At 39.0% G+C, this 22,181-nt stretch overlaps 1 protein-coding gene across 1 annotated transcript; it reads right to left on the bottom strand.

Moving 5' to 3' along the window:
* Positions 1-72: 72 nt before the first annotated feature.
* LOC135417891 (rap1 GTPase-GDP dissociation stimulator 1-like) lies at positions 73-21,112 on the bottom strand. The gene is made up of 10 exons (XM_064662528.1): positions 20,987-21,112; positions 18,729-18,857; positions 17,468-17,593; positions 16,668-16,811; positions 12,554-12,688; positions 9,350-9,475; positions 5,153-5,292; positions 4,144-4,270; positions 3,007-3,135; positions 73-1,774 (listed from the first exon to the last, which is right to left on the bottom strand). The coding sequence occupies exons 1-10, from the start codon at positions 21,105-21,107 to the stop codon at positions 1,641-1,643; spliced, it is 1,311 nt and encodes a 436-aa protein (XP_064518598.1). The 5' UTR covers positions 21,108-21,112; the 3' UTR covers positions 73-1,640.
* Positions 21,113-22,181: the final 1,069 nt, after the last annotated feature.

The raw sequence follows: 22,181 nt of genomic DNA, 5'->3' as shown, positions 1-22,181 counted from the left end.
TTTGTGGATAACTCAGAAATGGTAAAGATCCAGTGGTGTTCATTTGTATATTTTGCTGAAACTAATTCCTGATTTTATTTTTGTTTGCAGTCTGGGCTGCTGAATAATAAATAACACTGATGATTTTTTTCTCCATTGCTAATGGAAAGCCATGAACTAGCGAAGAGCTGCAGAAGGGTTTAGAGAAACTATTAAATCTCCTGACATCCAGAAAGTTAAATCTGCTGTTTTTCTTTTCTCCTGTGTGGTCAAAACCTGCTTCTGTTACTCACCAAGTGACTTGTCTGGGGTGGTTTTATGAAATTCTCTTTCTTAAGAGTATTCCTGAGAGTGATGTTTGGTGATGAGTGTAGTAGGCCAAGTAGTGTTACTAAGTTTTGCAGGTGGGAAGACTTTTGCAGGAAAAAAGTTGAAATGTTTGTTTGCAGACAGTTTGTTGCAGCCAGTTGTACTCAAATTGTTTGAAAATTGTTGGACGTTGTTGACTTTGAAACATACCCTGTTTTGTAACAGTTTTCTGAAGATCAGTACTTGTTTATTTTTTTCACAATAACTTTTCTGCTGGCTAAAAAAAAAAAGGTTGTTTTTCCCCAGCATTCTACCACTGCAGGGGTTTGGACATTGTAACTCTGCAACATTCCATTGCTTCAAAAAGTTCCCACAAGAACAAGTTGTGTAATAGAATCTGTTACCTTTTCATCTAATCACCAATTTTAAATATGAAAGGTTTCTGTAGAAATGTTTAGACACATTTGCTTTACTACAGTTTTTCGTTATGTGAAGTTAAACCCAGGTCCTCTTACTGGTGATAATGGAATGCCAGCTGCCTCCAAATCTTCACCCATTCCCACTTGCAATTTCTAATTAGCTTTAATTTTGTGTCTTGTGTAAGCACTGTATGTTCACTGACTGCAGTTTCTTGTAACCTTTGCTTCTGCTGAGTCTCATTCCAGGTTCCAACATGTTACAATACAGCTCTGAACTTAGAACAAGACTGCAGCCTCAATTATTTAGGAATACAGCTTGTGACAGTAGCAGGATAAAATTTTAGAGATGAGCTTTAAAACTGGAAATTGAAGGGAGAGTTAGTTTAAGGATAGTTTGTGTTGGTTTTAATGTGGTCCCTTAACAGCTGGGCTCACAGTGTGATTCATGGTGTGCAGAGGTTCAGTTGGTGCCTGTTGGCCCTTTGCATTGTTTAGGCTACAGATCTAATCCACCCCATTTCAGGTTATGTGATATAAGCTTGAGATTTTTATGTAATTATTTTCAAGTCCCACTGATGCAATTTTTCTTGTGTGTATCCTAATGGGACAAAACCAAGCAGCTTAAAAATGTGTAACAGAAGTGGTAATTGCCTAATGCTTCTTCTGTGATGTTTTATGAGATCACTTGCTTTGACAGGCCTTATTCCTACTGCTGTGTCTTAGTAGCTCAGTGAAGAGCTGCAGTGATGCAAGAATCAGGAGGCCAAGTAGATGGGCAAATCAGGTTTATGTACAGCTTTAAAAGCAGGAGCTGTGCCTGGGCTTTAGTAGTGTTGGTTGTGTGGCCACACTGCAAATGCAAGGTAGGGTTGCAAAGGTGGTGTTTTGTTTGCCCCAGCAGCAGTGCTGGGTTGCCACGTGGAAGAAGGGATGCTATTGAGGTGGGTCTCCTCTCAAAACCTGTAATGTTGTGACAGCTGCCTTGACCACATTTGCATTGCTGTGACTGCAGAGTTGTTCCAGAGTTTCTTTAATCTTGTCCTCCTCTATTTCTTGTCTCAGATCACCTGAAAGGGAGAAGAAATTCTGACTTTCAGTGACATGCAATGGCATAGTGGCTCCCAACAATTGTAGTAAAATAAATTTTGAGTACTTGCTGTTTTAAATTAGCCGCTTTAATTCAAATTTTTTTTCTTCCCTTACAGCCATTGGAAGTATTGAATAGGTTAAGATTTTTTTTCTCCTGTTTGACTTCCAAGAACTGATTGACAGAAGAAAAATACTTTGAAACTATAATACAGAACAATTTCCAGCATTTTTTTACCTATATGCTTTTTGTTAGCATTTCATATTAGTAAGCATGAACTCTGTTACAGTTAGTCTATAAAATTCTAGGTATATACACCTCTGGAAAAAAAGTCTTATAGATCACACATGTTATGTCAATACTCCATTGTAGCACTGAAGGATGCAAGTGCTTTATCCCTATTCCAATATCTCAGTGGCTACAGGGAAAAAATAGAGTATACTGCAAAATCCAGCTTGTCTGTCAATATAGGGTGGCTCCAAGGTTTGAATGGCAGCTCACCTTATGATCAATCCTTGCCTAAGCACAATCATTATTTTCAATTCACATAATTTTTTTATTAGGATGTGAGAAACTGCCACGAGATCTTTGGACTCCTGGTTTCAAGGGGGTTGTTTTCATTTAGGGCCACACACCTGGGATAGTCTGATCTTGCTTGAAGCCATTTTAAGTCTTCCCTAACCCTGGAGTGACACTGAAATCATATCCTTTATATGCTTCACAAAAAGTTACTGTGCAAAGGCAGCATTGATAGAATTGCTGTTTTATCTCAGCTTCTGGTTTGCTCACAGCATAGGCAGAGCAAATGAACGCCTGCCTATGGACATGATACGGACTCTTTCTTTGAACACAAAAATGCTGTGGTACACACAGGGCCTGGGCCTGCCAGGCATTTTGGCATGGTGAAGTTGGACAAAGATGCCTTTATGCCAAGGCTCTAATTTTGCTATTTCAGGACTTGATTATGCCACTGACTCACTGGAATAAAACCTTTCTTTTTTTTTTCTATTTTATTCAACTGATGGTTTAATCAACTTTTCATAAAGAAAGTTACTTGACTATGATGTTTACTGATCAATAAAGAATGAACCTGTTTAATATCCTTTACTCATTCACTGGAGCATCACAAGCAGCACATTTTGGTAAGAGAAAACACTTGTCTTTGTTACAAATATCTATCCTTTCATCAGAGACAATTTAAAATGAGGTTACCTGAATTAAGAAGCCTGCACAGAAGACCCATTGAATTGTATTTCACCTCAGGGCTTGTATTATCATCTTGTAGAAGTTTGTGTAAACTTTGAACTAGCTGTGATTCCTTGAAAGATTCTTCAAGGGTTTCTGAAAAATAAGTAAACAAATGTCTGAGGTGTTTTCTGTAAAGAAACTGGAAAGTGAACATGCTTGCTTTCTAAAAATTCCTGACTGGCTTCATTTCAAACTGTCTATTCAGGGATGTCTTGGGCAACTGTCTTTTCTCTCCTGGAGAATTTCTGTATTGTTTTCTGCACAGTATTTCCTCACTGGCCTCTTTCTTGAAGACAGAGCTATAACCTCGTAATAGATTAAAATTTGCAATGTTCAGTACTAAAAATGTTGCCCAATTGAGTTTGAGAGTCTTAATGACAGACAAGCAGTTAAATGGGCTGTTTACAATCTTACTAGTTCATATAGGAAATTTCAAGTTGACCTTTTCTTTTCAATGTATCTTTTGATGTATGTAGATTTCTGTGGTGTCTTTGTTGTAATAAATTGAGACCCATTTTCAAGTTATACTGGACAAATCTGAAAAAAAATTTATGTAACTCTCTGAAAACTAGCTCAGGAAAAGTAGCTAGAACTTCATGGTTTTCTCATCGCTTCATATACAGCTTCTGCAATACCTCTTTGTTTATGCTACTCCTTTTTTCTTTCCTCATCTGTCTTCTGAAGATTATTTCCTCCACTTAGAGTTTTCAATAACCATTCAAGTATATAACTTGTCCTTCATTTAGACTTTCTCATTTTTTTAATCTTCATTAGCTTTACTTTCCCTCTGCTTTGTTTTGGGTTGTTTTGGTGTTTTTTTTTTTTTTTTTTGTAGGTTTCTAGCATCATACCATGCTACTCAACAGACTGCCTGTCCACACAACCTGATAATTTGACTTTCTCCTAAACAAAAAAATCTTCAGGTAAGTCTCAAAGCCTATTGCTTTTGTGATCTGGGTGGCTGACAACCTTTATTTCATGCTGAAGAGCTAAATCTAGACAAGAAGGATGCTTTTTCACATGCGTTATGTAGAATTAACAGCATGACAGTGTTAATAATTGAGGATGTTGCACAGATATCTTCTTTTAGGAGAACAATACCTAAATCGATTGCAGATGCTACTGCCAAGGCGTTCAGAGCCTCATTCTGTGTGGCAGCATGTTCACTTGTTGTCATGGAAACCAGATGCTTCACTCCTTGTGCCTCCTGGATGGCTTTGACCACTTCCTGTTAAAGCAATGGTAAACCACGTGGAAATCTGACTTATGAATAAAGTAGAATGAAAAAAGAAATGAGATTGCACTCTTCAGCTTCTGAATAGATGGAAATTATTTGCCTGCTGTGGTGCAAACTGACAGTATTTGAGACAACATTATTTGAGTTTAGAGACAACATTGCTTTCAGCATTGATCGTAGATGTCTGCTTAGGGCTGGTCTAATTTACCTGGAATTAAGTATGAATGCATATCTGCAAGATAAATACACATTTTGTCTTGAGTTTTACTTTGTCCTTATTCCACTCTTTCATTTCAGGGCTTCAAATTGGCAAAGACTAATTTTACGTTATCAAAGCCTATGCAGATAGTATCTGCTTTTTTAATCATTACCTTTTTTAATCATTAAAGCATGGTTGGGATGCCTGCACATAACAGCATCGACTTATGAGAAACAGAAGCCTATTCTAAAATGCCAGCAGATACAAGTCATGCCAGGTTAATCCACTACTAGGTGGATAAGTGGGCACTTCAGGGCTTCTGGAGGACTGACATGTAGGACTGGTCTGGGCTATCTTTGCCATTTTAATTTGAAATTTGAATCATATTTATGGCAATGGAAGAGCTTTACATACTTGTCATTTGTCAAGCCTTATTCAAGCAGGGCAAAAGTTGACAAGGGGCAGTAGGTAACCACACTGTTTGTGTCTGTGGGGTGTCTGTGGCTATGGAGGGCACAGGTTTCCCACTTGCTTCCCCCGTGCTGGTGTTGAGGCAGACCAGAGAGGTTTTTACTGTGACCTCCCATGTTTTTAATTGTAAAGCTATATGTGTAAGCTTTAAGAATATTTGAGAAAGATAAAGTAGAAAGATATCAGACCAATGGTTCTCTTACTTGGGATCTGTTGTGATGCAAGATTGATGCCAGCAGCCGATTTGCTTCCCCGCGGACGCCGGTGTGGTCGTTCATGTCGCACCACTGCACAAGTCTGTTGAGCAGGGTGGGGTCTTGGCCCAAGATTTCAGCTGCATCAGCTGAGGAGAAAAGCCATCACCAAGAGGCATTCAAAATCAGACTTCTCAGTCTGTGTCATAGAAATGTGAATGCAGAAGTAACTAGGGCCGCAGGCCTGGGCTTGTAAAGGATCTTGGAAATCTTTACTAGAGGAATGCCAAAGGAATCTTGGAGGTGAAGGATAAAATAAGCTGTTCCAATAGACCTATCCTTTTAAAGAGGCTGCTGAAGCAGGGTTTAAAATGAGCAGCTTTGTATCTTTGAAAGCAAATATTCTGTTGCTATACTGAAATTTCTTTGTGAGGAATATCCCTTTCCTATTTGGTTTCTTGCACTATGAGCCCTGCACAAGTGTAATCATGGGCTCTTCAGAGCCTGTTCTTGCTGTTTTGGTGATAATTACCATTGGTGATGTAGGAAGCCAAGCCTTAGTACAGAATTGGAGCAGTAATTGGATGACCTGAGTCTTAAGAATGTGTGTTGAACTGTGTATAAAGCATCATCAAAACTTCCCCTTGAGTGTGGAAGAACCTTTTAATTTGCATTCCCCTGTGTTTCAAGAACCCTATCTCAAGACTTGCTAGAAGTATTAATCTGTGTGGCTGACATTTGAAAAAAATCTCACTAGGTAACTTTTCCTAAGAAGTGGAACTCTAATTATATGCTGAGGTTTAGGGCTGGTTGCCACTAAGGGAGACTACTCTCAAAGTTCTTTGAAGTTCAACAGCAAAAGGAACTTTACTCATCCTCTCTCAGTACTGTCAGTCTGACATAAGGGACCATGTGAGTCTTACTACACTTAATTAATGTTTCTTCAAAGTGCTCTGGATCAAAAGTGACTAAATGGTGGGAGGTGATTTCCTAAGCAAAGGAAAAATGCAGACATAAGGGTGCTGAAGGTCAAAATACTCTTTTTTAACCAAATACATTAAGTAAGGATTCAGCCCTGAGAACATCATGGTAAATAACTGTAGCTGTTTCTGTTCAATACTGAAGACTTTTTGAAATCCTACATCTTGATTCTACTGGAATTATCTTCTAAGTGAAGGGTACTAGGAGAAAGATAAAATAGCAAAGTGCACAACTTAATCTGCCTTTTGAAGGAATTGAATGCTCACCCATTTGTCTTTGAGCACAAAGAGGTGTTTTGTGAACTGCCAGACTGCTGCTTCTATGTGTTGCAGTTGCACTGAGGATACAAATGCACAGCACTTCTGGTTGGGCACCAGATGTAGCAACTGAGAGGCAAAAGTAGTCACAGGACGGACACTCATTTTTGGTGTAGAATTACTCTAATGGCAAAAATATATTGTGATTATAAGATTTAATTCAACTTTAGGAGTCTCATGTCGTTATCTGTAATTAAAGGTTTTTCTTGTTGTCTTATTTTTGGTTATCTTGAGTCCTGTCCCATGCCCACTGCTCACCCCTTGATGATAGAGAACCACAGCAGTTGAGCATGAAATGTGCATTGTGTACTGTGAAAAAGGAAAGATGTGGTATAGCTCTTCATTGGAAGTGTACCTTCCCTAAGAAGGGCTATAAAGGGTCCGTGAGCTTTTTGCAATATTTTTCTGATTTTCTAGTCTTAAAATAGTTTCAGGCCTGAAAGAAAGTAGTGAATGAGATCCATGGTCCTTTGGATGCTGATTCAGAGAGGGGAAAAATGCAGGGAAAAGTCTGTATTGTTTTAAGATACTGAGAAATTTGTCTCTTGGACCTTTACTGATGCTAAGATTTGAGGAAGAACCAACATTAGCATCTGTAACAGAAGGGATGGGTTTGGGTGATAGGGGCATTGCACTGCTCCTGTCCCTTTCTCTGGCTGTTGCATTTGTTTTGAGGTACTCTGGAAAGGATCAAATAAAATGTGTACCAGAAGGTCTGTGTCAATAAACTATGTGATTACTCCACATATTTTACAGGAGATGTAAGTTAACCTGTAGTCATTGTTTTGGCAGAGGCAAATGGGGTAGTGCAGACACTTCCTTTTTTTTATTTTCCCAGTATACTGTGGATCAATCCATGGGTGAAAATCCCACAAGAGATTTGGGAGCTTATAGTCTACTTGACAGGTTTTTTTGAGTTAAGAGTTTCTTGTCATTGCAAAGCCACCTGCATGTTATCTCCTGTAACATAAGGCTTTTGTTTCTAGGTCAGATGTTACTTGTTAGTCTGAGATCATGGTAATCCAGTTTAGTACAAAAAGCTGAAAGAGGTAACAGGGTGGTGAATAGAACCAGTCTAAGAGATTTGTTCAAAGGCAGGTTCTTGACCCATTTTGGCAGGGACTTCCTGATGTCTACCACCATTTTATCTCTTTGAGATAAAATCCAATTAGTTATTCTTAACAGGAAGACCTTTTAACTTGCAAAAAACCCCAAATTTGAATAAATTGTGTGTGATTGAACTTTCAGTTGAGCTGAAAGTCCTTTGGCTATTGAAGTGCAGAAATTATTCTGCTCCTCTGAAGCAAAATGGTTCAGGAGTTAATGTTAACATCTCTCTAGAGTAATGAAGCTGACAGATCTGCCTGCAGTTTTCTATAGTTAGGAAGAAACCTACCTCTTCTAGTCTGTAGACCTCGGCATGCCTGCTGACAGTCACAGTAATGAATTCATACTAGATAAGGCAATTAGCTAATTTAGTGTGGACTTTGGAGTAGATGTGGGTGCATAAGAGTTTCAGGCTGAGTTAATTAAGGGCAATGTTAGCTCATAGGTAAACAGAATAGAAAGTAATTAAAGGTGGGAGAATTGTGTGCTCATAGACAGGATTGGGTAAACACTGAATAATCTCCTTGATCTTTTTTCTGCTTTGCACTTTGATAACTGTGTTATTTCAGAAGTACCTCTTGTCAAATTCCAGCCTCTCACTATGGCTGGTAAATGGAATTCAAAAACCCACCTGATTTAGTGGTTTAGATCTGTGTTATTATGATGTCTCAATTTTAAAAGCTAAATGCTCTCCCCTGTCACAATTCAGATAGGATTTCAGAGAAATTACCTTTTAATGACTTCTTCAAAGCCTGAGAGGAAGGTGATGCTAAGTTTCTGTATATCCTGCAATGTCCATTTCCTACCATGGTGAAATGAGTGAAAGCAGCTTTTCAGTGGACTGGAATGATTGCAAATTAATATGAGGGATAGATCTAAATTTTATATCATGCATAATAATTTGATAAAGGATGCAGTCAGAGTGTCCGCAGTGGTGCGGTTGAGTGCAGTGTGGAATGTAGGAGAGTGAGGGTTTTTTCCTCTTGCATACAGTTATTGAGTTGGTGTCTGTAATTGTTCTGTATCAGTGACAGTTCCCATCACAAAATGGTCATAACTATTCTGGTTCTGGTTTGGACCTATCCCTTGTACTGATTAGTGCTCTAGAGCAGCTGCTCTGGTGATATGAAAGGCAATACCAAACCCTACAACACTCATTTTTGTGTTCTACTCTGGTAAGAAGCTAAGTAAGCCTAAGGATAAATTAAGATGTAGTAGATCTTAATGTAATTCTTACATTGTGCATGTTCCTCAAAGATGTACCTTTGCATATGCATCTCTTTGTAAAACTGAATGAAGTGCAAGTAGGTAGTCCAGTATTTCACCAGCAAGATAAACCTAGCAGCATGTGTATATGAAGACTTCACGCTGGCTAGTAACTAATTTCTTCTGCCTCTCTCCATCCCAGCCCCCTTTGTTCCTTTTATATTCTCCATTTCTTTATTGATTTTTCTCTCCTGTGATTTGACAGTGTAAAGTATTAGCCTTACTCTTTTCTGTCATACTCATGCCTTGCTCTATATCTGTGGAGGGAAACATCTTCATTTAAGGCCTTTGCCCATTCTCACAGAGTGCTGCAGATTCTTCCCTTTGGTTTGTTTCTCATCTGCCTCTGGGGCTGACTGGGTCAGTGTGGAAAGCTTGCAGCCACTGGCAATCAGCTCTGTTGGAACCTCTCCAGATTGATTGGAATTAGGTTAACAGGACACTTAGCCCATCGTCTTGCACATCCATTGTGTTGCAGGGCTAGGGGAGCAGGGGGGTGTTTAGTTGATCTCAGTAAACAGTAGCAATTCCCTACCTTGACCATCTGCTAACATCCGTAAGGTTCCAAGAAGTTTAAACTGCACAGGAGGACTCTCTGATCTTAGAAGTGCCTCAATCCGTTCTGCAACACCTTCCTCCAGCATTTGAACCTTGCTAACAACTAGAAAATAGAAAAGAGATGTTGATGTGAAGCTAACTACACAGGCATCTGAAAATATAGATATGACATAACTGTTCTGAATTTTATACTGCATTATGCTTCTAGCAAAAGGTCCAGCTTGTTAGAGAGCTCAGATATTAAGTCAGGACTTCAGGCTTCTCTTTTGAGATAAAACCTTTCTAGGAACTGCTGTTAGGTTATTTTGGTTACTTTTGATCTTAGCCCTGCCTGGAGCCAAGTACATAAGAGGATAAACACAGCATTGTCATTTCTTTCTTCTTCTAGTTGTAACAGATGATCCATCCATTCGCCCACTCACATGAGAAAGCCTGTTCTGTGCTTACTCAACTGAAATGAGTGGCAGAAGGGACTTACACAGCCATATTTCTAGAAAATGGATTTTCCTTTTGTGTTTGAGCTCACTGTTCCCCTGTTGTTCATGCCTTTTGTTTCTGTGCTCCCTAATTTTTGTGTCTTTGCACCAGTGGTTGGTGCAATAATCCCTGGTAATAATCAAGCTTGTCTGGAAAGAGTCCTAATACTGCTTGACTGTGCTAGCAAAAACTGCTTCCTCCAAAGCAATTTTCTTCCCATCTTTTGCATGCATTTTTTGTGGGGTGGTGAGGAGGACAGGACAGTGAAATCAGGGAGATAACTATTACATCCCTTTGTCCTTTTATTGGGCAAATTGAGATGCAGACCCTATTAAGTAACTTGCTCTTAATGTTCTTGTTTTTCAGTGGCACAGACTGACTCCTTTCACTAGATCATAATAACTTTTTTCATTTTTTCTTTTGTAAGCACCTGTTCTCTTTTAAGATCAATACTTGAATGAAAGACTTCTTTGTGTCTGTTTGCAAGCGTTGGCCCATATTTAATTCATGTTTATGGATCTCCATTCAGTCTTTTTCTTTTTTTCTTTTTCTCCAGGTAGCACACTATATTGTTGAAAGTGATAGAGTGCACGTGTTTCTAGAAGTGATGTATTAGTGTTAGGGAATGTCTTACACATGTTACAGATAAAAACACAGATCTTTTTGTGAATCGATGAAGAAAAGTACAATGTTTTAGTGGAATAGTGTTTTAAGTGCCTACACACTTGGAAAGATCTAAAATGGGTTGTATTAGACTTGAACAGATAATTAAAATAGACTCTGTGTTGATATATTGATATTTTATAATTCAGAGTTGAGCTTCTTAAAGTGCAACTTCAAAGAACATTAAGATTTACTAGTTCTGTGTGTAGCAGCCAGTGATATAGCAGTGAACTTGTAGGTTGCAACTACATTTTTCTGAAGTTTTAGATCCTCTAGTCTTTGCAGAATCAGCTGTGTTTATTGCTTCCTTAAGAAACTCCTAAGGAATGCCTGGGCTTGGCATTGCAAAAAGTTGGCCTTTGGTATTTGTTGGGGAACAGATTCTGTTGTGAGCTAGAAAGTGATCATCTCTGCTTGTTGTCAAGGAAAACTACATCAAAATTGCTCTCTTTCAAATGAGTTTAATTGGTGTCTTCGCTTCCTGTAACAAATCCTATTGTACATTTTGCAGGAATGAAGTCAGTAAGAGGTAAGCATGGGTCATAGCTAGGCTTAGAGAAAAAAAAATCCCCTTTTTTGTTCCAATAATGATAGTTACATTTTTCTTGCTAATTTATTCTCCTAATTTCAGCTGTGTGGCTCTCCATGATTTGTCCTGATTCTGTGATTTTTTTCTCCTCATAGCTCTGTGTTAGATTGTAACTTTTGTAAGGTAGCTGGCCTGCACCTTTGCAGCACTGCATGCTTTATTAACACCAAAAAGCAATCTGCACAGGCCTTTGCCTGCTGATGTGGGTGCTGGTAGAACATCTCTTCAAAGAGAAATAAAATAAACATAGTATCAGTGAGGGGCTTACAGTGTCAAATACGTTTATTAAAATACTGAGTGGACTGACGTGGTTGGCTAGTCTGATAATACTATAAGCCAAACTAAATAAATTTTTTGAGAGCATATTGAAAGTTGAAAGAAATAAGTGGAGCTCTGAGGAGAGCTATCTGTAAGAAAAAAATCAGTTTTTCAGGCTTTAAAAGGAAGTAGTGGAGGCGAAGCAGCAACAAGGATGTTCTGGAGCTCTTAGTTGTTTGAAGTAATGATTATGTGTAAAACTGTTAAACCAAGCATGCTGGCTAGCTTACATAATAAAAGAGGCAAACAACTTCAAGTTATTTTATTTTCAGAAAAAAGCATCGGTGTTATGCTCTGGAGTGCTGTCTGTCAGTGTAAGGACTGCATTGCAGGGTACTGTTAAGTCTCTAACAGAACATTTTTGGCCTGAATGGTACTTCACATGGAAGCATTAAATTTGAGATGAGAAGCAGCATAATATTCTGATGTGTATTAACAAAAGATCACAAAGTGGAATCCTAGAATGGTGTGGGTGGGAAGGGACCTTCAAAGGGACATCTTGAACTAAGTCAGGTTGCTCCAGAGCCCCGTCCAGCTTGACCTTGAATGTTTCCAGGGAAGGGACATCCACCACTTCTCTGGGCAATCTGTTCCAGTGATTCACCACCCTCATCATAAAAAATATCTGCCATATCTAAGTCAAAATTTACCCTCTTGTAGTTTGTCCTATTGCAACATGGTCTACTACAGTCTGTCCCCATCTCTTATTCGACTCCCTTAAGTACTGTAGCTTTTGGGTTGAAAGGCCAAATTTGCAATGAATATTGGCTTTCTAGAAGAGCAGATTTATGAAATCCCTACCAGCTATGATGTGATAGCTGCACCCTATACTCTGTATTTTAAGCTAGAAACCTTATTCTGAATTTTTGTCTTGAGCAGCTGTATGCTGTTAGTATGAAACTATTTCAGCAACTGGCAATCAGATCACACTTCATTATATTTAGACCTTTTATGTAGATGAGGAATTCTTGATGAATTATTCAAACGTGTTTCTGCAGGGGGGATAAAGTCTCTGTTGCCCCTCAAAATGCAAGGGACTGGAATTGGTGATTTGGACAGAGCTGCACAGGTCTCCATTAGCTGACCCATCTTTACAAAGGATCACAGTAAGTCAATTGTCTTCAAGCTGTGTACCTGGTATAGCAAGGTTTTGAAGTGCACTGAGTGCAGCGTGTTGAACAGAGGTGTCCCCGCTCTGTACGTGCTTCTCCAGAAGATCCAGAAGCTGGTGAATGACTCCCAGCTGCACCATCCGTAAACAGTTGCCATCTGAAGAAAGAGGCAAAACCAAGCAGGTGAGAGAGGTAAGAAACTCAACAGTAGAAGTAAATGATGCAAACTGAGAATTCAGGGAGCCTTTGCCTTGACCACTTTTATGTCTTGATAAGATTGAGACTAAAGCTTTTACATTGTTTTTTGCAACCTTTAACTCTCGAGATGAGTGGGCATCAGCTACCCATGAACTGATGCTGAGGCACCTTCTGATAATGCTTAGCTTAAGAGAGCTTTAGGGACAATCACTGTCAAATTCAAACCCATAGATTCTCCAGTCTTTTTGTATTTTCTCAGTACTGCTGTATTTCCCACTATATATATGGTGGAATACCAGTGGCATTTTCCACTTCTCTCCAGGATAGCTTTAATACTCCAGTTTTGCTATTCTGCTGCTTTAAGAGACTATTGTGAGACCAGAGATCTTAACCACCAGTGGTAACTCTGATTACTAGTTCTGTACTGCTTTTACTCCTTGTTTTCTATGAAATAATTTGTCATTAACTACTTATTGAAAGAATCAGACCTAGACCTGTTTTGAGAAACCCACTTTCTGAGGTCTGTTTATGCTGCGCTCATATGAAGCCAGGAAAATACAAGTTCACTTAGAGAGATCTGATTTGTTTAATCCTGGTGAAAGAAAAAATTTGTATATCCAAAACCTACCACTTTGCCCAGCAATGCTTTGCAGTATTTTGTCACTGCATGTCTGTCTGTCTCCTGTCTTTGAGAAGTTGCTCTGTACAGGTGACAGCCCTTTTGTTATCAGACACTGCTTAGGTCACCTTTTTAGGAAATGGGAAAGTGTTCTAAACAGCAAAAGGAAACCCTGTATACTACTGTATCCTTTTTGAAGGAAGTGTTTTGAAGATGCCATTTGGCAAATTATTTTCTATATTTTACTTTATGCAGTCTATTATTCACTTCAAGAGAAGTATATGCCTGACATCCATCACCATTTCCATTTTGCTGTGCTGTTACCTTGTGAGTTAACATGTGGCAAAACAGAGTGAACATTATGTAGAAAGACCACGTCTTCACCTGGAGTGAATGATTATCCATGGAATTATACAAACTTCATGCAAGTATATAATCTGGCCAAAAATAGCTTTAATGCTTCTTGTGGTTCTAACTGCATGACTGAGGTGTACAGCCTTCTAATTTTTGTATGTATAGCATGTAAAAATGACTCTAGTAATTTTAACATCTTTGCTGGTTTGGATGTTATTTCCACCTTGTAGTAGTTGACACTCCTCTGTGTTGTCTTTTGAAACCAGCACATACTATTCCTTTCATTTATTAACATTTCAGTTAGTAGCCTATTCCCCCCCCCCCATTACTATATCCATTAAATAAGAATTTGTCAAATGCTTATAAAGTGTAAGTGGATATTTTCATGAGAGAGCCGACAGCCTGTGAAATAGTTGGAATTCTACCCATGCAAAAATCTTTTGATAGCATTTTGTGCATACATTCTTTAAAGCTAGTGGTTTTGCTTGTGATTCTTCAAATATTCTCTTACCTGGTCCTAATCTTTGGAGATCAGATATATGAGGAAAATTGCCCAGTTGTCTTTAGGAACCAGCTCTGTAAGAATAGGTCATCTCTTCTGGTCTGATAAAATTCTACAGGCAAAATATTTTGATCTTTATGACTCTTTTTGACTAACCTTAATTGCACTTAATTTCTCTCCTGCCCCCACCTTTCAAACAGGGATGGCAGAGCATTTTTTATTTCCTCATGTAGTAAATAGGCAGAGCCTATTAATGACTGCCTTGCTTTGATTGTCACAGAGCTCCAAATTGCTGTTCTCTCCTGTGGAGTTCTTGCTTGGATAGCAGCAGAACCTCCAGTTTAATGGCTCATAGTTAAAGTCTGATAGGAACAGCCACTTTCACAGCTGCAAAAGCTGTCTGTCATCTTTTCACGGCCTGGAAGTCATTTGATGCTGAGATCAGATTTTCATAGGATTTTTTTTTTCTCTTAGATTAAAGGCTGTGCATACATCAGTGGCACATATTGGGACATGAGAGGGATTATTCACTTCTTCCACATGAAACATCTAATGGTGGTGTGGGGAAGAGGGAGGGAGAAGAGCTGGTGACAAAGCAAGCCATTCAGTTGAATAAATGGAATTTAGCCAGTTTAAAGGCACTGAGGGCATTTCTGTGGCCTTTGTAGAGCTGTGATGCACAGTGGCTGATTCAGAACAATGTATAAGGCAAGGAAGAAAGGGAGTCTAGGAAGGATGTGAGGGGGAGGTGAAGAGATGTGTGTATGATAGCTTGCTTTAAAAAAAACCCAACAAAACAAAAAACCTCCCAACATTCAGACAGATGTGAGGGAATCTTTTATAATAATTAAGCACATATTAGTGAAGAAAGTTGAGCAATGTTGAGGTCCCTTTTGTTAATTGAGTCTGAAGCCAATACAGTAGCTTTGAGTGAGAAAGGACAGAAGACATGGTGGGGTACCTTTTGCTGACTGATTCAGCACAGCATGCCTGCCTTCCAGGGGTGTACTTACAAGAATCTCTCTGGGTTTCTCTCTGCATAGTATAAAGGCTCATTGCTTTCTATAATAGGAAAGTGAAAGATAAAATGGCTTTTTTGGTTTTTTTTGTCTGAGTAACCCTCCCTTTCTAAAAGTGACTTTAAATCTGAAATATCAGTAACTGTGTGTTATTTTTTTTCTTTATTTCTAACAAAGGTATTTGCCATGAAATATTTCCAGAGTCTCCCCTCTACTAGAGTGTGATTTAGGAAAAAAAAAAAAAGCAAACATTTGCCTACCTAGCCACCCCATTTTTCATAATTATGTCCTCAAATTAGTTCATCATCATTAGCATCTGTAACTTAAATATACACAGGTCTCCAGTCTGCAGAAAAGCAAGAACGTTTCAGAACCAGGGAACAGTGACATTTAATAGTGTTGCTTTTCTCTGCCACCAAACAGTGGCTTTCTGTGTTGGAGGGGGTAGAGAATGACCAACCTTAACATTTTTTTGTAAAATTAGCAATAACCATTGCTTCTGTCTCTGTAGCTGCGTGTGTTTGAATGTGGTGCAAGTATCAATGTTCTAGGAGATAATGCCACACCCCTTAGCAAAAATCTTCTGTATATATTTATCTGTGGCATGACATATAGAGAACATCTCATATCTGTTATAATTAGCCCCAAAGGGAACTGTTCTGTCAGTCTTTGGGGAGGTTCAAGTCAATGATGACTTAGATTGTTGTTAGAGTTAATATTTTAAGACCTTTGCATTGTTGATTGCTTTGGGATTGAGGGTGGTGGGATGCAGTGTAAGTGTCCTGTTCATGATGTTTTATTCTTTAATCCATATTGCCCAAAATACAACATAGCAAGGCCACTTGAACTAAGTTCTCTTAGGTCTTGTGCCTTTTTGTGTTTTCCCTGAAATCAGCTTAAAGTCTTAGTGGAAAGTCTGGGTCAGCAATGTGTGTAGATGCAGAACTCAGACTACAAGAAGTTACTACATTTCATTTGCTAATCCAGATGTTTAAAGTATCTACACAGATTTGGAGTAGTGAATGGGGAAGCGTGAATAGTTCAATACCATGTGACTTAATCTGATTATTAGCTTTAAATTTAAAACTGGCTCTTAAGCCATCTTTGAAAGTAAAGTTATAGAAGGGTGTGACCTGATAGCTGTACCTGTTGTTACAGTGGCTTCAATTTCTTGTGCTTGCTTTTGTGTTCTGTGCAGGGGCAGGCACAGTGGTATTAGGTGTCCTGAGGCAAAATATGTGTTAGCTTGAAGGTAAGCATGGCAGCACAAGCACTACACTCCTGTAGGAAGTGAGGAGTGTGGTGCTCCAGAAGAATTCCTGTAAGGATGATGAAAGATTGTGGATGGGTCCCTGTTAACAGAGAAAATGGCAACTTGTCTGCTAAAGGCACCTTCTGGTTTTCTTTCTTTATGTATCTGGACTGTAAGTATTCCCTTTTTTACCTCCAAGAAGCAGAGAGACGATGAGATCTGATGCAGCCTTCACAATGCATGTGTCTTCAGCTTGTGAACTGCCTTGGAGCCTCAGCAGGATCTCAGACAGCACCTCTGGCACTCCAGCCTCCACCAGCTGCACTTTCAGAGCATCTGTAGAGAGCACAGTAAAAGCACATAAAAAGCTTCTTCAGTCTTCATGGAAGCATTTCAAACTAGGAAGCTAAATCCTTGAACTTTAGCCAGTCTTCTTTCAGGTGCAGTCACTGATTTGGTTTTGTTTGTAACAGCTTTCTAGTGCCAGGCTGACAGCGAGGCAGAATGAGCAAAGCTTTCTGCCTTGGTCTTTCCCATTTCTTGTATTGCCAGTCATGAGCTTTCAGTTCTTTAAAATCTGTATGGGGTATCTAGATATTTTTAATAGATTCATGTCAGTTGCTTGCTACACCACTGCTCAGTGTAGACATCTTCTATAGTATCTGCTTGTTCTCATTTTTTAAATTAAAAACCCCAATCTATCTTACTGCTTCCCTGTTACACACAATGGAGAATAGAAGTTTGTATCTGCTGTCTTACAGATCTACCCTAATAGAGTGGAGTGCTACTCCCTCCCTCCTTTCCTTGTTGCCTCACCTGTTAAGCTTCAAAGTGTTGTTTGGGCCAGGATTTCACATGTTCATGTGGTTTATTTCTACTGAAAGGGTTGCTGGTTCCCTTAGTAGGATCCCATGGCAAACTTGGAACCCAGAGCTTAAACTAGTGCAATACCCCATCTCCCCTCATTGCACCCAAGCCAAAAGGAGCCTTACCATTTTCTGCAAGTGCTTGCAGGACCTCAAAGACAATTTCTAGCCTTTCATGGTTCACTGCTCTTCTCAGGTGTTTCACCAATTGTTCAGCAACATTTGTCTTGCTTAGAGCTTCTTTAGCTGTATCTGTGTATGTGATAAAGTCAGGATTTTGAATGTTTATTTGATTAAATATTAAAAGCCTACATCCCTATAATCTGAAGTGATTTGATACTGTTTTTGAAGACTTTTTCTATTCTGATAGATTTGTCTGTCCCCTTGGACAGCACTGAGACAGCAAAACTCTGTCCTTTCTCCCCCCAGCTTCTTTAACGCTGTTTTTCTGTAATTCCTGTAGACCTTATGGGTGTCAAATTAATCCTGGCTTAACTTTCACTGACTCTTACAAGTCTATCTGTAGTATGATTATTTAATGGAACAAACTGACACATGTCAGTTAGCTGTAGTAGTGTATTTTTTGCATTGATTAGATGGTTCTAGTCTTGCTGGGATCCTAAACATCTACAAGATGTATGTTAGCAAAGCTTGCCACTGTTTGACATAGAACACATTTGAATGGAATACGGTATTAAGGTGGAGATTAAAAGGACAGACCTCCCTAGAGGATGATGTGACAGTGTGATACCATACCTGCTTCCCTGCCTCTCCCCCAAAATACAGGAAGCAGTAGATCAAATTGTAGTCAGACCATATACAGAGAGTGGTAATAGTTTTCTGGTTGTTCTTTTTCTTCCATCACTACTTATGATTTGTGCAAAGTAGGGCAGATATATTTTAAATTGGGGAGATGCTTTTGCTTTGAAAATTGGGTAAATGAAAGCAGAGGCTGTTTTGTTAAGGTATATGAACTTAATTATTAAATAGAAATAAAATTTGAATAAACAAGCTTTTAATGTACTGTAACTGAAGTAGTCAAAACTGTCAATTTTCCATATGAACTTATGCCATCTCTACTTTTCTTTTGGCGTCAAAAGCTGTCTGTTAAATCTTAATTGTTTTAATATAGTACCAGTAATTGCTGGTACTCCATGAAGGACTAGTTACTTCTCCAATACAGATACTGTGGCCAGTCTTTGATTAGGTCTATCAGTAGCATTTAAAAAACAAAACTCAAAACAAACACCACTCCCCACCCCAAAAAAAAGCCAAACAAACAGAGGAAAAACCAAAACAAATGAAGCCCTGCAGTCCTGTGGGCATGGAAAGGCAGTGACAGTTTGAAAATGATATTTTATTCCAAGATGCAAAAACATTTACTTACCAAGGTCTGCAAGATTGTATAAGGCCAATAGAGCAACGTGGACAAGTGGTTCGCTCTCTTCATAGTCAGTTAATATTCGGGCTAGTGATGGGATTACTCCAACCTTCACCAGCTCTTCCTGAAGGTCACCTGATAAGGGAAGTGGTAGAAGTTAAAGGTGATTGGATTAGGGACTAATTAAATCAGTGAAAAGGGTTTGACTGAGATGCTTAGCAGCACGGTAGTCTGGTTCTTTCTCACAGTTAGAATTTGTAAAGCTTTTGTGCTGTGACTTCAGGCTAATGTGTGTGTGGGAGAAATGCAAGTTTAGGACAGATTTTTGCTAAACCTCCTGGTGCTACTTTGACTTAAGAAATTACACCACTCTAAAAACATATAAAGGCAATTGCTTGTGCATTTCTTCCCAAGCAAGTTCTGATGAATGGTGATACATCTTGGGATGTATCTGAAAATTGAGTGAGGAACAGACAGTTGGCTTTTTTATCTTTGGGGAATGGGAATCTCCACCTTATTATACTATGGCTTCTTTTGTTCTGAAGGGCTGGGAGATGAAAGGTACTGGAAAGACGTGATAAGAAATAGTGACTCGTATAGCAAATGTCCATATACTTGCTTTTTGTGTGTTAGAGTAATGATTAAAAAAAAAATCGTTAAATGCTTTACCAATACCTGGGATATTGTAAGATACCACTAAAAGACAGACTGCTTTAAAGTTAATCTAGGGAAATCATGCTCTTCCTCATCTTGGGAGCCTTGGAAGGCTTGAATTCCAGGTATCTTGGGAATCTTTATGGGCTGAGTAAGGTTTTTAAGCAGGTGTAAATTTTTATGACTTAAGGGAAGTCAACAAAGTAAGTAAAACTTAATTTGGTCCTGCTTCTAGCATACTTACTACACTTGTCTACATCCATGTGCACGCTTGCTGAGGAAAACACTGATAACTGCTTTCTTTCTTTTTGTAGCTTGTCATGTAATGAATGAAAGCTTAATATCTAAAATGGTTTTGAGAATGCCAAGAACTCTAAAATACAAAGTTGGACAGTGATGGTTACTTAACAGTACAATGGCACTGTTTTGCAGCAGTGTCTTGCTGAGAACTAGGCTGTAACTTGTATGGCAGATCCCAGGAAGTGTCTGGGTGCCACTGTGGCCTATACCATTGTAATTCAGGCAGAGAACTGGTGAAGTTAATTTTTCTTTCCTTTGATGTATTTATTGCTGTGCTAGCAATAGAATTTATTAAAGCACGTATCTTATAGTCACAACCATCTTGGCAAATCTGTGGAGGGCCTGTGCTGTGCCAGAAGGGAAGCAGCTGTGCAGAATGGCCATATGCTGTAGCAGTGCTGGTGTACAGTAGTTGCATGAGCCTTGCATGTAATTTTTAGGGGGAAGGTTTTTGAAAGTATTATGTGGCATTCCTTGACAAATACATGTAACTCGCAGGGAGCTAGTGAAATCTATACCAGGTACCTAGCATGCTTGGATTTCATAAGAATGGTGCAGAGTGGCAAATCATAGCTTTCTAAGTAAAGCTGTGCAGATCCATGCAAGGATAGGAGAAGGCAGGTTGAAGGAAGAGGGTAATGAATAGAAGATACTGGGTGAAAATTTCCATATTACTTTCAGTATGCAATAAATACTTTTGATAAGTCTGGGAGTTAAAGGTAAAAGAAAAATCTTAAACTGTTTGGGCAGGTAAATGAAAATTGTTTAATTTGTGAGACCAGCAGGCAAGCCAGTGTCCAGACAATCTGGAGCACAAAGATCTCCTACATGCAAGCAGTGGTCCTCAGAGAAGACTATTCCTTGCATAGATAATATCTCAGTATTTTAAGGTTTTTTAGAGTCTGGTTTTTTTCTAACACACTTTTTAAAATCCTTTGCTTTATTACTTTGCTCTTATTACTTTCAAAGAAGATCAAGCCATTCAGGATTTGGGCCCAAGGCAGATATGTAGAATTGTTTAAGATGTGTATGAGGCTCTGCTCCTCTTGTAATTAGAGAGCAGTTCTGACAAAGATGTGCCACCTTGAAGTCAAAAATACAGCGGGGAAACCCAGAGTGCAGGAGTTGCTTGGAGTGCATTCAGCCTGGTACCTGTGAGCTGTGTGAACTGTATATCTAACTGGAGGCTGAAGTACATTAAGTACATGTGCTCAGGTCTCATAAAATTATTATGAGCTACAGGTTATAATGCCTTTTAAAATAATGCCTTAGAGGTAAGGAAAATGAGATTCTCTTATGTGGATACTTACGATTGTCATAACAGATACGGCCAATAGCCCTCCCAGTATGAAGCAACATTTCTTGGTCTCTGCTCTCCAGCAAAGGTATCAATATTGGAACCAAATCTGCTTCAATACATGGTTTCTTCATTTCCTCTGTAGGTAAAGGAGAGGGTTTTGCCATGTAGGAGTAAAACAGTTGCAATGCCAGTAGCTGGTAGCCATGAAACAAAATTCAAGAGCTAATGTGCTGTAATGTGCCTTCTAGTTACACTTTAGCAAACTTACCATTTTTGGCTATCTCTGAAAGCACGTGGGCTGCTTTCACTGCACATCGTGGATTGCCCTTCAGGATTTTTGCCAAAGTTAAGAAGATCCCACTCTCTCTGAGTAGGCAGAAGGATCTCTGCTCTGTAATGATAAGTGTTAGCAATACCTGCTGCAGGTTTGCAGCTGTTTTATTTTCGTGTTGCTTTGTTTCCTGGAGTTCTGAGTGGTTATCTGTGGGATCCAAGGTTCTGATTTAGCAAGGTACTTAAAGGCTGTCTCAGTCTAAATATATGGGCACATTCATCTGCTTGAATTGCAGCAAGCATGGTTCCAGCTGATTACTCTGCTTCATGCTGAATTGAAGCACAGGTGGCAAAGCAAAGAGGAAAACAGTTTCATCTTCTCTGACTATAAAAGGCTGCTTGCGTAAGGCACGGGAAGTCAGGGATTAAGATACTATTCCTGAGGTATGGCCTAGCAATTAATTTTGCAGGTAGGAACAGCATCTTTTATTAGAGTAGCAATTAGAATAGTCAATTCCCTTAGCCTTTTTTCATTAAAAATACAGCTAGCTGACCTTAATGTAGTTAATCACTATCTGCCATGAGATTCAAATAAATGCAGGTTTATGTGTTTTTAGGAGAATGTGCTGAGACTTTAAGGACTTTTGTATAAGGAGACTAGGAAGTACTTTTTTAAATGCCTGACAGGGTCACCCTCAGTTAATCCTAGGAGTCTATAGTAAATAGAAGGTTAAATCTGGAATTTCTCTGAAGCTTCAGGTGTTTTAGTGACCAGTAGCTTTACTTGGTCACAGATAGATTTGTGATTTTTGTACAGAGAGAAAAGATAAACTATAATAAAAACAATAAAACAAACCAGCCTGAGGACAACTATATGTCCAAGAGCATCCCCTTCTTGCAATACAGGTTACCACAACAGACAAAACCTGCAA

The sequence above is a fragment of the Pseudopipra pipra genome, chromosome 8 (assembly GCF_036250125.1).
Source record: "Pseudopipra pipra isolate bDixPip1 chromosome 8, bDixPip1.hap1, whole genome shotgun sequence".
Taxonomy (NCBI): domain Eukaryota; kingdom Metazoa; phylum Chordata; class Aves; order Passeriformes; family Pipridae; genus Pseudopipra; species Pseudopipra pipra.
Note: the sequence above shows the minus strand (reverse complement) of the source record. Positions and strands in the feature narration are given on the sequence as shown.

Coding starts and splice junctions, on each gene's coding strand:
- LOC135417891 (XM_064662528.1), bottom strand. CDS start 21,107: ATGAAGAAACCATGTATTGAAGCAGATTTGGTTCCAATATTGATACCT. Junction 17,594..18,728: donor ATACAATCTTGCAGACCTTG/GTAAGTAAATGT, acceptor TCACATACACAG/ATACAGCTAAAGAAGCTCTA. Junction 1,775..3,006: donor GTGCAGGCTTCTTAATTCAG/GTAACCTCATTT, acceptor TCTCCCTTTCAG/GTGATCTGAGACAAGAAATA.